We start from the raw sequence: 16,477 nt of genomic DNA on the forward strand, positions 1-16,477 counted from the left end.
CAGATACCCAACAAACGTCAGCTGAATGAAAGGATTCACTTTTTCTGGCTTTACTGTTTCTCTATTTCTGCACCTCCTGTGACCTCCTCACTTGCCATTCCACTAATTTTATTTAACCTATTTCTTCTGTAAGATGCAAGTGTTATCCCTTTAACTTTAGTCATCCATATTTATGCCTTTGTCTGTGAATGATTTTAGTTGGTATGTGTCTATGTCTCTGTAAGATCTTTCTGAGTATAACACAGGTGATAAAACTCTGCAAGTCACTTTGGTAACTTGCCTGGTTGAAGCCAACTAGCGCTTAGATGATCACGATGATACAACATTTCTGACTTACACAAAATTTCATTGCACAAGCATGGAATTCATTGAGCTATCATGAAATTGTAGAGGTGAGACAGGTTTTTTGTGGGGGGGGGCTATGATAGTTAAATGCACTTGTGCTACATGACTGTCAAAATGGATGCAAAGTGATTAAATAAGGCAAATAATATCAAGCTTGTCCCCATGATGTGTTTCAGAATGACATAAAGCCCAACAGCCTCACCCATGTTCTCATACCTCACTAGCCTATCAGTATCATACCTGGCCCTGTTTTCGCTCTCAAAACACCACTAGACCAGAGGGCTTCTCTTGTTCTGATTGATGAAAAAATTCAGCTTTTTTAGACTTATTGTTAGTTGATAAAAATGTGTTTTTTTGCAGAATGGTCCAATATTTCCCTAATACCTTCTTGGATTTGGGCTTGTTGAAATTTCATCTACATACAGAAACTTTTTTCTTTGAACCAAGACCCTTTATATACATATATAAGCATATATACATATGCACACACATATGCTTATATTCAACACATTTTCGTTGTAGAAAATTTAAATCAAAGTGCACATTGTCAGACCAACAGTTAACAGATGAGCAGAATTTAAGGCCAATGAACACAGGTGCTGGAGTGAACCAAGCCCCGGGTGTGGGGCGGTTGAGCAGCCAGACACTGCACTTCCCTCAGTGTGCAGCTGGCCCTGATAGCACTTGGAGAGGCTGAGCAGCAAAGAGCCAGGGAAATAGAGAAGAAAGAGGGCAAGGCTCCCGTGGGCATTGGGAGCTTGTCCTCTTGGAGTCTCCCTGGGCTTGGGGGACAGTACCTGCTGGTATCCCACTTGGGTGAGGGTGAGGCAGGAGCACCACCATCCCAGCTAACATCCTCCCTCTGCTTCTCCTTGCCCTCCACAGCCCACCACTCAGTAGCTGGGGCATCCTGTCATGCCCTCGTGTGCCCGTGTCTCCTGCAGAAGGGCCTGTGCCCCTGGTAGGATTACTAAGGGGAGCCAGCCGCACCTCTACCCCATACAGCTGCTCCAGGGCCTGTACCTTTCCCTGCATCCCAAACATGGAGCTGTGAACTTACATGGACCAACGACTTGGAAAATATTCTGTAAACTTAGCATGCAATAGGCAATACTCACCAGCTCTAAGGAGCCTGGGCAGTCTGTGAAAGCAGATTTCACTGATGTACATAAAAGATGTGCCATCTTCATAAGAGTATGCACCAGGCATTGTGAGCCAAGGCTGGGTGTCTGGCTGAAGAGTGTGCACCAGGCATTGTGAGCCAAGGCTGGGTGTCTGGCTGAAGAGTATGCACCAGGCATTGTGAGCCAAGGCTGGGTGTCTGGCTGAAGTGATCTGGGAAGTGCTGGCAATGGAGGGGAAATCCAAAGGAAGAGGAAGCTTGAGTGAAAATTGTCATAAAGGGATGGGAGGTGTGTGTATAGGAGAGGGTGTGACCAAGTATCATTGAAGACTGCAAGCAAAGATAAGGTGGTCAGAGATTGGCTGAAGTGGAAAAGAAAAAGGAGAGAGAGAGAGGAAAAAGGCTAATGATAGAGCAGGCATCCTATATGGATACACACACACACACACACACACACACACTTACATGCAGGGGAGCCAAAAAATGCACACACATTTTAAGAAAGGAAAACACTGAATTAAAATTGTAACACTCTAGTCATACTTGTCTTCTGCAATTTCAAGAAGTGTTCAACTTGTGGTCCTCTTTTGTTATCAGCATATATGGAGTATTACTATTTTATTTGTTTATTTCAGATTACTATGAGGGTACAAATGATTAGATTATACTGTTCTCATTTCTAAGGTAAAGTTCAAGTTGTAGTAGAGCCCTTCCTGATGTGCACAATGTAAGGGTGTACAGCACACCCCCCAGATGAAGGGCTCAGTATTACAATTTTAACACAGCTTTTTCCTTTCTTAAAATGCATATACGTTTTTTGGCCCCTCTTTAAATATTTAAACTTTAATGTTATTAAATGTGGACTGTCTGCTGTTGTCTTAAAAACTGTGCAAACTCACAGACTTTTTTATTTAAATAATTTTTGGAAGCTGCACTTAAACTCGGATCTAGGAGTCCCGAGGCTATTTTAGCCCTAATCTACTACTAGCTTGTTATTCTCTTGGACCATCAGATTTCTTGTTTATAAAATGGGTACAAATCACAACTCCCATACAGGGCTGTTATAAATAAAGATTTACTTAATCTAACACAAAAATAACATGCGCTTTACAAACTGTTGTTGTAAACTGACTGTGACCAACTGTAATTGTTATTTAAAACTACAAGTTCCAAATAATAATCCTGGTGCCATCACCATGACTTTAGAACAGAGGTCCCCAAGCTTTTTGGCACCATGGACCAGTTTCTCAGAAGACAATTTTTCCACCCACAGGGGAGGAGGGGATGGTTTCAGGACGATTCAAATGCATTACATCTCCCTCTGAGATCATTAGCATGAGATTCTGATCAGGAGCACACAGCCTAGATCCCTCACATGAGCAGTTTACAGGAGGGTTCATGCTCTTATGAGAATCTAATGCTGCCCCTGGTCTCACAGGAGGTGGACGGAGCTCAGGTGAAGTCAGGTGGTGATGCCAGAGATGGGGAGCAGCTTTAAAAACTGATGAAGCTTTCCTGATTCCTCCGTCATTCACCTGCTGCTGTGTGGCCGGTTCCTAACAGGCCACAGGCTGGTACCGTCCATGACTCAGGTGTTGGGGACTACAGCTTTAGAGGATTTGCTCCAGCCATTCTGTGTGGGGTGCGTCAGTGTCTCTATCAATCAAATTAGACGTGGGGATCAAGGACTTCTCTGGCATGTATCTGAGGATCAGTGACATAAGGAGAGTAAAATTAATATAAATTCTTAGGGGGAAAATGCTGTGTAAATATAATAATAAAAAACTTTCTAAAGTATTTTTAAAAGTCTGAGATTTTTTGGAGCATAAAATAGTTATGCAATGATATTCAGTTGTTTATTTTTTGGTACTGATATTTTATAATTCCTTTTGGATAGAAAATATATGCAAAGAAAAATCTACATAGATTAATGAGAGAATTAGAGATTTTTTTTTTCATTTTATTTTAACAGTCCCAGTTGTAGGCATCTATTATAATGGCTCTCTCTCTTTTTTTTTTTTGTTACTCTAATAACCACTTTGCTAAGGAGTTAAGCTGCCAGAAAACTACTAGGAAATTATTTTGTCAGTACATTTTATATGACATGACCCCGGGGGCAAGGCTGAAGGCAAAAATCACCAAAAAATAATAGTCCATTTACTGTGCCAAACAGTTTCTTTTCTACAGTTACAGATGCCATGGTGAGAACTCCAGCTGTAGCAATTAAATATTCCTGTCATTTACCTTCATTAAAATATTGTTCAAAAAATTCATTATGATGTAACCACCGCTGATGCTACCAACTTGCGTGACCTCGAGCACATCATTTCACCTCTTGGGAACTTCCCCCCCCCCCGACTTTTAAATAAAGGGGTCTTAGTGGCTTTAAACTGGGGAGACACTGCCCTCCAGGGGCCTTTGCAAATGTGTAGCAGTGTTTAATGGTCTGGACTGAACAGTACTAACCCTGCAGAGAGCATGGGGAGCTTGCAAAATGAAGAATTATCTCACCCCAAATAACTTTGTCAGCCTTGATTATCTTAATGTTTCTTCTGAGAGTAATACTGCACGTCCATCCATTCCTCAAGTCATTCAGCCAGTAAGTCTGGTGCCCCCACTGGATGCTGACTACCAATCACCCCTCGCTCAAATGTTCCAAAACCTTCTTCCCCTTCCCTTGCCTAGAGAACCACCTAACACTTACATATAAGGATTGTTCAAGTCAAACCATTAATACAATAGATCTCAGGACTCTGTGTGTTTGGGGTTTTCTAATGACACTAAGAACCAAAAAGGCTCATGTCAGCCCCCTCCAGTGATTGGATGTTGGCCTGGTTTGCCCTCAATCATTCAGGAATGGAGACTGTCAGTTCCACTGACCAAGGGCTTCCAGCGCCGGGTAATCCCCACTGTGAAGTGTGAAGCTAAACATTTCAACTTGATTCAATCATTTTTAATTTTTAACACAAAACACCAACTGTTTTATGCCCGGTGAACATTTTCACTGACAGCCGAAATTTCCTAATATACTTAAATAGTATCAGAGGCTAGCTGTAAAACGTGCCTTAGAGTGCGTTACCACATCACGTAGCATCATTAACTCACATTGCTGATTAACTGCAGTGGGCAACTGTGTGCTGTAGTATGATACAGTCCTGCCTGCCACACCCCTGACTGCCACACATGGCCCCTGGAGGAGTGCTGTGACCTTTGGGCTCAGCCCCCAGCCATCACATTACCACTTAGCATTCACATGATCTTTCCTCACCTTACCATCTCACTGCAACCCCAGAGACAGCTTACTATTCTGAGTGCTTGTTTCATTTTGCAAAGGAGAGGACAGGAGCACAGAGAATCATGTGGCTCTGCTCTGGTCACAAAAAGCTTTGGGAATAGAGAGGATTCTGAGTGCTATTTACAGAGCTAAGAAGCCCCTCCGACCTTCGGGATGCTTTGTAGATATGCAAACTTTTTTCAGCCTATAATGAATCTTGGAGATGCCATTTTGATGTTTCTGATCATTAAAAATCTTTGCTCCTGAGCCCAACAACATTCTGGGTGCTGGGATTATAGTTCTGGCCTCATGGACCTTCACACAAATGGGAAAGTCAGACCTCATGCCAACATTTCCATATTACCAATTAGTTTGTATGACAAGGGGAAAGTGCAGGGTGCAAGGAGCACATCAAACAGGACCTGACCTAGCCTGGGGATCCAAAAGTGTTTTTTTATTTATGTATTTATTTATTTATTTTTGGACACAGAGTCTCACTTGGTCACCCCTGGTAGAGTGACATAGCATCACAGCTCACAGCAACCTTAAACTCCCAGGCTTAAGTGATCCTCTTGCCTTAGCATCCCAATAACTGGGACTACAGGTGCCCATCACAGCACCTGGCTAGTTTTAGAGATGAGGTCTTGCTCTGGCTTATGATGGTCTTGAACTTGTGAGCTCAGGCAGTCCACCCAGCTTGGCCTCCTAAGGGCTAGCATGAGCCACCGTACCCAGTCCCCCAAGAGTGTTTCTTTCTTTTTTTTTTTTTTTTTTTTTTTACAGTTTTTGGCCAGGGCTGGTACCTTACTCCTTTGAGCCACAGGCACCCCCCTAAAAGTGTTTCTTGATGAGGAGGAAAAGGAGACAGGAAATTCAGAAATTAAGGTGGTGCATTCCAAGGGAGGAGAGTACATTAGTACAGGCCCTGAAGCAGGAAAGAAGGGCTTATGCCAGGTAGGAGAGGATGCCCACTTAGTCTCCGTGGCAGAAGTGGGAGAGGGCAATGTGAGTAGATTGAGAGATGCTTGGAATATGGATTTGGCAGAACTTGGTGATCAACAAGATGTGGGCAGTGAGAGTAAAGGTACATTAAGTTTCTTTAGCCCTTGTGTTGAGTGCTGGCTGATAGGGGCCAGTTTAGTATTCTAGCAAGGAGTTGTATGAGGCATTTAGGCAAATCATAGATTTCTCATCTGGTATATGGAATTTGAAGTCCTATGTGGAAAGCCTGCCTGAAACAGCTTATCCAGAGCTCTTACCATGGTGTGGTGGAGATTAAACCAGCTCTGGTGCTCAGGGCACGTGTTTGGAAGCAGGGTTACAGATCAGCATTGAGGGCCTCATAATTCACAAATATTTGATATGTTTTATCTCTGAGCTTCACACTAATCTTTGGGGAAACTTGGGGAGGCTGTTATCTTTATTCTACTAATAGAAAATTGAGGTTTTCTGAATTTGCGATTTTTGTAAGGTCACACAGCTATAGGAGGAGGGGCGTGGTACTCAAATTAGGGTCTTCTGGCTCCTGACACAAGAGTCTTCTCATTTCGTCACATTGTCTCTCCACATGATTGGGGTGGACTCATCAGCTCTTAAGGCTTCTACATCATACGCAATCTTACTACTTTTGTAAAATATATAAAAAATGAAACCAAAGCTTTCTATACTTTGCTCAATCTTTGTTTAAAAATTTTTTTCACAACAGTTTTATTAAAAGTATTTGTAAACGTTTATAACTAATGTTTGTATCTATATTTAGAGTAATTTGTTTTAAGAGTGAAATGCCAGGCATGGTGACTAATGCCTATAGTACCAGCACTTTGAGAAGCTGAGGTGGGAAGATTGCTTGAGCCCAGGAGTTTTAGGTTGCAGTGAGCTATGATTATACCATTTTATTCCAGCCAGGGTGACATAGAAAGGCCCTATTCCTTTAAAAAAAAAAAGTTTTTAAACCCTAACAACAACATTGGCTGTGCATGGTGGCTTATGCGTGTAATCTCAGCTCTCTGAGAGGCCTAGGCAGGAGGTTTTAAGCCAGCAGCTCAAGACCAACCTAGACAATATAGAGAGACTCTATCTCTACAGAAAGTTGAAAAATTACCTGAGAAAGTTGGTACATACCTATTGGCCCAGTTACACAAAAGGCTGAGCCAGGGGGCTGGCTTGAGCCCAGAGGTTTAAAGCTGCAGTGAGCTGTGATCATGCCACTGCACTTCAGCCTGGGCAACAGAGTGAGACCCTGTTTCAGAAAAAATGGAGTGATGGACAGATTAACTTTTACTGGTAGTAGGAGACAGTATGTGGAATAAATTAAATTCAACTTTTGTCTAAATTCTAACAATTTAAAAAACATTATTAGATCTCTGCACTCGTATGTGTCATATGCAGATCAATTCCCAAATCAGCAGGGCATTCTAAAATGGCTCAGAATATTCTCCCGGGTGCTCCCATGGAGCCACTCACAGCTCTGAAGAAGGCAGGAGGCAAAGCTACCCCAGCACAGTAGAGACAGGAGACTCTTCACCACCAGCCTGCCTTGGGGGAGATTTGCCTTCTCTCTTTCTTCTCAAGGCTAAGGGGATGTTTACAATTAAGTGAAAAGTTAAGTTAATTTCCATGTATTACAGAGATTGTTTTAACTGCATCAATTCTGGGTCTACACAGAAACTCAGGTACAAGGAAAACACACAGCCCTTTCTACAGAGCTAACATGGAAGGCTTCGCCCTAAACCCTGTTGTTGTTTATCTTCCTCCCTCTCGACAGCTCCTGGACTGTTTTGTGATCCCAGTCGTGATCCTGCTCTCCTGGTTCTTCCTGCTGATCCGGTACAAGGCTGTGCATTTCATCGGCATCGTGGTCTGCATCCTGGGAATGGGCTGCATGGTGGGAGCAGATGTGCTCGTGGGAAGACATCAGGGAGCAGGTGAATCTCTGAATGTTCACCAGGTTACCTACCTCTTTGGGTGAAGCCAAGGCAAGAAATGGAAGTTTCCCAGTCGAGTGGAAACAATCACAGCTTAAATAATAGACCTGTAAAGTGAAGCTTTATGATTGCTGTGATTCTGCTTGGTGGGGGGGGGGGGGCTAAGCCAAGGTAGTTTCCAGAGAACCCTTTTTAAAGCATTGCAGTTCTTTAAAACATACCAAAATGTTCAACAGAAGAGCTCTGGGAACAGAAAAGAAAGACCAAAGTTGTTGATATCAGGAATGGGATAGTTCTTGGAATTGTCCTTTCTTCTGGAAATTAGATGATAAAGAGTCAAAATTGTGCCACTTTTCTTTGTGAAACCAAGTCTTCTGAAGTCACAATGTCATTTATGTTGCACCATAGAACTTTATAACTAAAAGCTACCTTGTCAGCTCCTTTATATTCTACACACTAGAACATCAAGATCCATGCAAGCCAAGTGAGCTGCCCAAGGTCAGAGCTGACAGAGCAGAGACTCAAATCCAGGGAACCCAGGGTCCCTGGTCTCCAGGGCAGTCCTCTTTCCCTCTGTCAATCTGCTGGGAGCTGGAGATATAACACAGAGCAAAAGAGAGATAGCCTTAGCTCCAGAGTTACACAGGCTGCACAACACCATCAGTCCCTGTCTCAGCAAACAGATGAAAATACATACCCCAGGACTTCCCAGATTTTCTTCTGTGAGATGCTGGTTCCATGGCATATCAATAGATATCACTAAGAAGGCCAATTTTTTAAATATAATAATCTCAATATGGATCATCTCTTTGGACTAATCAGATAGTATTTTTATCTGGTCTAACCTGGCCAGTTGTTCAAAAGTCCCAATTTAATTACACTTTTTCAGCTTTCCATGCACTGTACAAAGCAGAAGCCTGTACACTTAGTCACGGAAACTCTGCCTTCCTGAACAGCAGCCATTCTCCCTGGCCATCAACTCGCATTCTAAAGTCAGGGGAGATAATTGTCCTGATAAATATGAACAAGTAAGCCTAGAATGTTAAGCTAACTCGAACTGATTTCACTAGATTGTATTCACTAATCTTGTAAAAAAGTGTTTTCTTGCTTTCAAATGCAGTATTATGGAAAAAAAGTAGACTGATTTAAGAAAAAGAAAATAAGTCCATTTGAGGGACTTTCTAAAGTGATCAGTTTTTTAAAACAATGTAGACAAACAGGTAAAATATATTGGAGTAGTGTTTCATCCATCCGCATGAATCTTTCTAAAATCCACACTGTCACTGGTTTTGTGACATATGCAGCACCAAGAATTAGTTGAGTTGAACTCCATCATTGTGGAACACCTCTGTGTTGCAGAAATGGGCCCCAAGTACATGGTATGATGTTTTAAGACCATCCCAAAGGATCCCATCCCCAAACCACAATTGGATAAGCTTTAGCTCTATACAAATATAAAAGTAGGGACAGCAATTTAAACTATCATATAAAATATTTTTATCAAAGAAAAAACAGACACTGGTTTTGAGGTCAATATAATCCTAAAATTGGCATGTATCATTATCGAAAATATTCCATTTGTTTTTACTTTTATGGTAGAGTTAGTTCTATTGCATTAATTCGCCAAGGTCATAAAACTTTTTTAAAATACTGCAGGAACTGGCCAGAACTTTACAGGCATCCAACTCAATAGTAATTCTTATCACCATATCGAGAGCTTTTCACAGGAAAGCAAAATATCTGACTGCTCCTTTTTATATTGCTAAAGCAATGTTTCACCTTAGTGTGGGATTTTGACAATTGTGTCTCCAAGGATGTTGGGGTTGACCCTTTCAAAATGTCTTTGACTTCATTATCAGTAAGGTAATTGTTTTGATTATACTTTGTTAGTGTGTATCTTCATCAGCTATCCAGGAATTCTCATGTTGATTCAAGTCTAGCTAGAGGAAACTTTTCAGATGGCATCAAGTACTCCAGATATAAAATATAAACGTGAAGGTGCAGAATGATGTGTCAGGAATAATGCTTTTGATGAAACGTGGCCAGCAAGTTTGCCCACCATAGACAGAGGTGGGGAGAAGGCAGCCAAGCCCACAGCCTGGCAACCTTGGTCTTGGAGCCTATGGAGTGGTATTTATAGTGGGAAGGAGGCAAAAATCACTTACATTCCAAATCTGTGCATGTCCCAGATGTAGCTATACCCACTATAGGAAGTGTCCACACTTTTGCACTCACTTAGAAGATGTCTTGTCCAAATTTCTCAGTATCATTGGAAATCAGTGACCCTAATCTGTGCATTCCCTTTGTGGCCTTGGCTTCATCCATGTCAGCAGTATAGGGCTTTTCTGAAAGAGCATTTCTGCATTTACTGATATGTGGGGGAATCGACATGTGACAGAGGTAGCTCCTGAGACTATAACAGAAGTTGGAGTACGTAAAAATGACTCAGTGAGGCCAAAGAGATACCACCCTCTGACTTTCCTATTGTCCTAAGAAAACTTATGGGTATAAAGGGAAAGGTTATAGTAAGTTATAATGGGATTAAGAATAAAAAAACAATTAAAATAGCTCCTTATTAAAAAATATATTTCTTCTCCTTCATAATGTTCTCTTTCTACCATAACACATTCACTGCATCTTACCTTTTATTTATCAAAGATGTTAGGCACCCGTAACAATTTAGTATTATTAGGCACAATTTTATATGTATTTCTAGGAAAAAAATACTTTCAAGGAACCAGATAATTAAACACAACCAAGTAAAGGTGACATTTTTGTTGAGTGCCCGCTGGTGGCGGGAATGTTCTCATACATTATCTCATTTAATCCTCCTAACTGTAAAAAGAAGTTTTATTTTCATTCTTGCTGCTGAAGGAATCAAGGCTCAGAGAAGATAAGAAACTTGTGTACAGGCACATCTTTACTAAACTGCGTGGCCCGGAGGTGAAATCCAGCCGGTATTCTTTCTGCTATACCACTTAATATTTTTCCATAATTGAGATTCCAAGAAGGAAGAGAAGTATTGGGTAGGATGGGCGTTTCATAATTTTATATCTGCCTATTAACCCCAAATTTGCAAAATATTATCAGCCATTATGGTTTTATACACACATAAATGACAGATTTTCTGAGCTTAAGTTTTCCCATGAACATCATATAAAAACTATTACTACCATGTCAAATATCTACTGCATTAACTGTATAAAATACAGGGAGAAATATGTTGTAACTTTCAGTAATAAGATACAAATCTTAGATACAAAATATTCATTCTAGTACTTTCTTACATTTTGCATTATACCAAACACCTCATTTTATAATATAGTAGATGAAACTTTGTTCTAATTTAATTATATTTAATCAAGTAAATGTTTAAATGCTATATGTTGTAAGTACACACTCCAAATGATTTTAAAATTGACCAAAAAATTCCCAGTGAAATTACAATAAATAATATTTAATCTTATTGTCACTGACAACTTAGAGAATACTTCTGAATTTAGGGTCACACAAAATTATATTATTGTTATCAATATTTATCACTGAATTGGTGAAGATTCAAAGTACTTGTGGGTAGATTTCTCATAGTCAAAGACCCGTGATCAGAATAGGATGTAACTGTACAGATGTGGAGTTTGGAAAACACAGGTGAGACTATTCACTCCAACAGTGTGTCTTCTTAGAACTTTTAAAAGATTGATGTTTCCCTCATTCGATTAAAAGATTCCATTATGACTTAGTTTTCCTGAATTCATTCATATAAAATTAATTTCATTAAGCAGCCTTTCCACACTTCACCAGTACAACAATAATTGATAATCATAATTATGACCCCATGTCATCACAAGATTCTGATCTTGGGAAAGGAGACTGAATCAGTTTCATTATCATTTTATAATTTTTGTTATAGATGTGTTTTATTTTATGGGTCATTCCTCAAATGAACTACTTAAAATTAAAAATTCATCATTATTTTATAGCCGACACATGAAGAAGATGAATTGGGTTGCCGAAGATTTCATCCTCTGTCACGGCAACCTTGATTTCCCTAGAAGATGCTCCTAGGGACCTCCTCCCATGTCTGGTTTCTCGTCAAGGTCTCATCAGGTTCTCTGATCACCTGCTGAGCAGGGATCACTAACTCCCTGTGAACCCAGGGCCACTACCTAGCAAATGCTCAGTATTCCTCATTGAATGGTGAGAACCCAGGTCTACAGTTCTAGATTTTCCAGCTAGCCTGGGAATGCCAAGGCTATGCTGATTCCATCCTTAGAATCTGTCTGGAGTGGGCCTCCTTCCCAGCCCACACCTCCAGTGCCCAGGGCAGCATATCTGCTGAGCTCCCACTCTACTGACTTGCCCAGGACTGAGACACGTGGAAGCAGGGCCACCAGTGAGGCTGGACTCGCTGCTTGTCTCTACTCCCCTCTTTTGCTGGCTTCACACTTCCTGGAGTGGGAAGAGTTTCCCTCATTATAGGAAATAGCAGGGCTATTTATTAAAAACTGGACATAAACCAAAACCAACCAAAATCAAATTTATAACAGATAGATTTTTTATGAAAAAAGAAAAATATTAATGTGATAGTGGATTACATATATTTCCACTCTTACGTTACTCAAGGACAGTTGAAACTTTCAGTCCATAATTCCCTTCAGTCTCATTCTTTAAGCAAGTATACATTTTGTCCCTGGTTAAAAGGGAGTTTTTACTGCTCCTGTTACAGCTTCTCTCCCTGTAGAGCAAAGGGTGGAAATTCACACTGATTGTCTTTTTTCTATACCGTGTTCACTAAACTGTTGGACATGCCCTAGAGCAAATAAAACACTGCCCATATTAGCAATATTCACCGACACTCACCTAGACAGAAGACACCGGGCTTTGTATAGAGGGTATCATCTGGAAGAAACTGGTCTCTTTCTCAGCTACAGAAGACCTAACTGTGTCAACGCAGGCAAGCTTCTTACATCAGAAGATGTCTAGAGCACAGATAAAACTACTAAATCTCATTCTGAAATTTAAATGTCAGAATAGAATAGGCAAAGGAAGCTGAATTTGCTGGTGCCAGATTATTAAGAACATTTTAATGAGTTTCCCTCTGTTTCTTTGGTTCCCAGGGGAAAATAAGCTGGTAGGGGACCTCCTGGTCTTAGGAGGAGCTACCCTCTATGGTATCTCTAACGTGTGGGAAGAATACATCATCCGAACTCTGAGCCGAGTGGAATTCCTGGGAATGATCGGTCTCTTTGGTGCATTTTTCAGTGGAATCCAATTGTGAGTAAAAAGAACAAGAAATTCAGAGAGTAGAGATGATCAGGACTTAGTGATACAATTTTTTGCCCTTGGGATATAAAAAATCAAGGTGGGAAACTAGTTACCAACCTCTTGCACAGAGGGCTTATGAAATCTGCCAATTCAATATCTGCCAATTAAAAAGAAATTTTTTAGTAAATTTCTTCCAAACTTAAAAGTTTATGATACATTGTTATAAAACATTTTATGGGCTTTCAAGATAATTTGTCAAAAAAAATTAGGAGTACACTGATTTTGCCAAACCAGTGAATGGGTTATTACTTAGAGAAGTAGAAAAACTAAGCCTAAAAGTCGCAGTTCCCCAAAGGAACATTCTAGTGGTGACAACCACCACTAAAAAAAATGATAGTATTAAAGGACCCTTTTACAAATGTGTTCTTTTATTTCCCATGGATGTGCAAGAGTGAACCACATTTCAAAGGCATCTCTTAGAATTTAGCATTTCTATTTTTCTTAAAACAATGAAGATGTAGCACAGACATTCACTGAGCATCTAAAAGTCAAAAGCACCAGGTTTGCAAAAATTCACGAATTGAAACATATAAGTAACAACTGGCTATTGCCTGAGAATTTGTTGAGAGAATAAATGCCAAACAAGTATAATTTTCCATCAGTAAAAACCATAGATTTTAGCCTCATGTAAGGGGTAAAGGATGATAGTATGACCTCAAATCTAATTTCACCCAATCCCTTTCTATAAACAGGCAATTGTGATTTCCCCAAATCTCTTCTACAGAGCAAGCACTTTATCATTATATTGATTCAGTGTCTGAAATTATTTTAGAAAATATTTTGTTATTACCTTAAACATGTTTTGCAAATAAGGTGTTTTCTATAAACCCCACCCCCCAAATTTCAATATCTTGAGATACTGGTGAAAAACACAGCAAATGGGGTACGGAGATGGGAAACTGTCTCAGAAGGATTTGTGTTGGGTTCATTTTGAAAGCAGGATGCCATTCTAAAGTTCCCAAGTTTGCTGCTTCAGCTTTGTGGGAAGAAAAGGAATTGCCTGGTTCAACTATTCATAGCCTATATATTGTAGATAGATGGCACCTTTTATGAGTTATTATTCTTGAGTCCAAAAAATATGTTCAGGGGTCTAGTACTCATTTGCTTCCGTTATAGTCCCTTAGAGCTGAGCACGCCCTTTGGGGGACACTGCTGCCAACGTAATGGAGGTGGCATTAGGATGAGTTTGGCAAATGGGATACAGTAAGGGCACACTGGAACCAGAGTAATAATGCCCAGGGGAGTGGTGCCAACCTGGCCCCCTGGTCTCCTTCTAGACCGCAGAGTGGTTCTCAGAGTATGACCAGCAGGCCTGGCATCACTTAAGAACTTGCCAAAAATGTGCATCCAAGACCCCATGCCGATCTACAGACCCAGAATCTCTAGGGATGGAGCCCAGGAAATAGTGTTTTTATGGCTCTCCAGATGCCTTTTGTGTACATTTAACTTTGGGAACCCCTTCCCTAGTAAATACTCGTTCAGAAAACGGATTAAATCTGCAAGCACAGAAATTGTCAGAACCTCACCATTTGCTTTTTAGAAAGCGTCTGCAGGATCAGGAGCAAAGGCTGTGGGTAGACTTCAGGGCAAGGAGGGCAGTGGAAGGGTGGAACTGCACTGCGCCTGGCACAGCTCTCTGCGCAGGCCACACCTCACAATCCTTCAGGGATAGCGCAGGCTGCCTCCATAGGCTTGCCTCCAAGTGGCCCCAAGCTCTTTCTGAAAGTCAATTGGTTGCTTCAGTTATTTGTATAAATCTGATAAGTGAGAAGGAAAAAGGAATCTGAGTGTATTCAAATCTTGCTCATCTGGTCTGCTTTCTTTGAATTTGCAGAGCCATAATGGAGCACAAGGAGCTGTTAAAGGTACCCTGGGACTGGCAAATAGGTAAGGAGCTTGCTCACCTGAGATCTGTTTTCAGTCAACCTGAGAGATCTGTCTGAAGAGTGATGTGGGCAGAGGGTGAGGCACAGACAAGGAAGGGATTTCAAACAGTAGATAAGAGAAAATGTGATTCTCTTGTCGTGTTAGGCACTCCTGCACAGATGGAATTGTATGACTCATAATATTTCCTAATTGAGCTTCTGCCCATTATCCTCGTCAAGATGCCATTAGTTATGACACAGAAGTGTGTTATTAGGTTAAAGACCAACAAGAAGGAAGAAATGCCCCGAGGCAGTGGTAGGACAGAAATGACCCCAATTTGCGCTAGTCAAGAAACACTAAACCATTAGGACGTGCCACTTTAGTAAAGGCAAAAAACTGAGCATATCAAAAAGATATGGAAGGTAACAATGACATGGGCATTCTGAGCCCATAAAATCCTTTTCAGAAGGGAGCAGTTTGCTGTAAGAAATGGTTAATTGTCTCCAAATGGGCTTAGAAAATACCAGACATGCATTGAGCTAGGCCATCTCATTTACACCTGTTTCTTAAGTCACTTTACTAAAAAATCTAGGACAATGATTTTAAGATCCTAGTGATGCTCTGATGGTGGATCACAGCTAGCGCTGAAAGGGACTGACATTTAGTACCCTCAGAAGGTCAATGTCTCAGCTGAGACCAGTGCGTCCCCATACTGTGGCTGGCTGCTTGAGCCATGTCCAGCTTGTATGAGCTTTGATACAATGGACAGCTTCAGATCCCGTCTTTATGACAAGAATTTCCCTGCACCACTTTACCTACTGGCCCCCAGCCCCTAAGCACCTGAGGCTGACTGGCTACCAAAGTAATTCCCTCTGAAGGCACACTGTGCACTACAAAATCATCTGTCTGACTTTCCCCAGGGGTTGTCAGGGGTTATTTCTAGATATGGCAAGGGTCGACCAGCCCTGTGTCTGTCACAGAGTCCTGTCATTTCTTTTGTCTCAAATTTTGCTCCAGAATGTTATAATTAAATGAAAATTGGCGTTGGGCACAATGGCTCACACCTTTAATCCCAGCACTTTGGAAGGCCAGATCACTTTAGGCCAGGAGTTTAAGACTAGCCTGGGCAACATAGCAAAACCCCCATTTCCACAAAATCTTTTTCAAAAAATTAGTTGGGCATGGTGGCATGTATCTATAGTCCCAGCTACCCAGGAGGCTGCAGTGGAAAGATTGCTTGAAGTTTGGGGCTACAGTGAGTTGTGACTACACCATTGCCCTCCAGCCTGGGTGACAGAGTGAGACCAGGTCTCAAAAAAAAAAAAAGTCAACAGAGAGGAGGGGGCAGGGTGGGGAGAGGAGAAGAAGAAGAAGACAGCAGCAGGGAGGGGAAAGAAAACAGCTACAGGTTCCAGAAACATCTGCCTTTGTGACTTTCAAAGCCAGCAAACAAAATGTGACCCCTGCTTGATAGCACTTCACATGCAGCTGGTCCACAAGTATAAATTAATTTGATGTTGATGGATGATGGCAATGTCCAGAAGAATTTTTCCTCTCTTATGTGGACATAAGGCACATCCATGGAGGTTCTGTTATAATTCAGTGTTAGTTAAATGCATC

General features: G+C 41.1%; 1 protein-coding gene across 2 annotated transcripts in view; it reads left to right on the forward strand.

Moving 5' to 3' along the window:
- Positions 1-16,477, forward strand: part of SLC35F1 (solute carrier family 35 member F1) — a 414,246-nt gene that overhangs the window by 356,572 nt on the left and 41,197 nt on the right. For both annotated transcript variants that reach the window (XM_012805345.1, XM_003781626.2), the window contains 3 exons: positions 7,507-7,666; positions 12,784-12,940; positions 14,826-14,878. In XM_012805345.1, coding sequence (XP_012660799.1) covers positions 7,507-7,666; positions 12,784-12,940; positions 14,826-14,878 — 370 coding nt within the window. The remainder of the gene's footprint in view (positions 1-7,506; positions 7,667-12,783; positions 12,941-14,825; positions 14,879-16,477) is intronic.

Source organism: Otolemur garnettii, unplaced genomic scaffold, assembly GCF_000181295.1.
Source record: "Otolemur garnettii isolate 467f Iridium unplaced genomic scaffold, OtoGar3 scaffold00002, whole genome shotgun sequence".
NCBI lineage: Eukaryota > Metazoa > Chordata > Mammalia > Primates > Galagidae > Otolemur > Otolemur garnettii.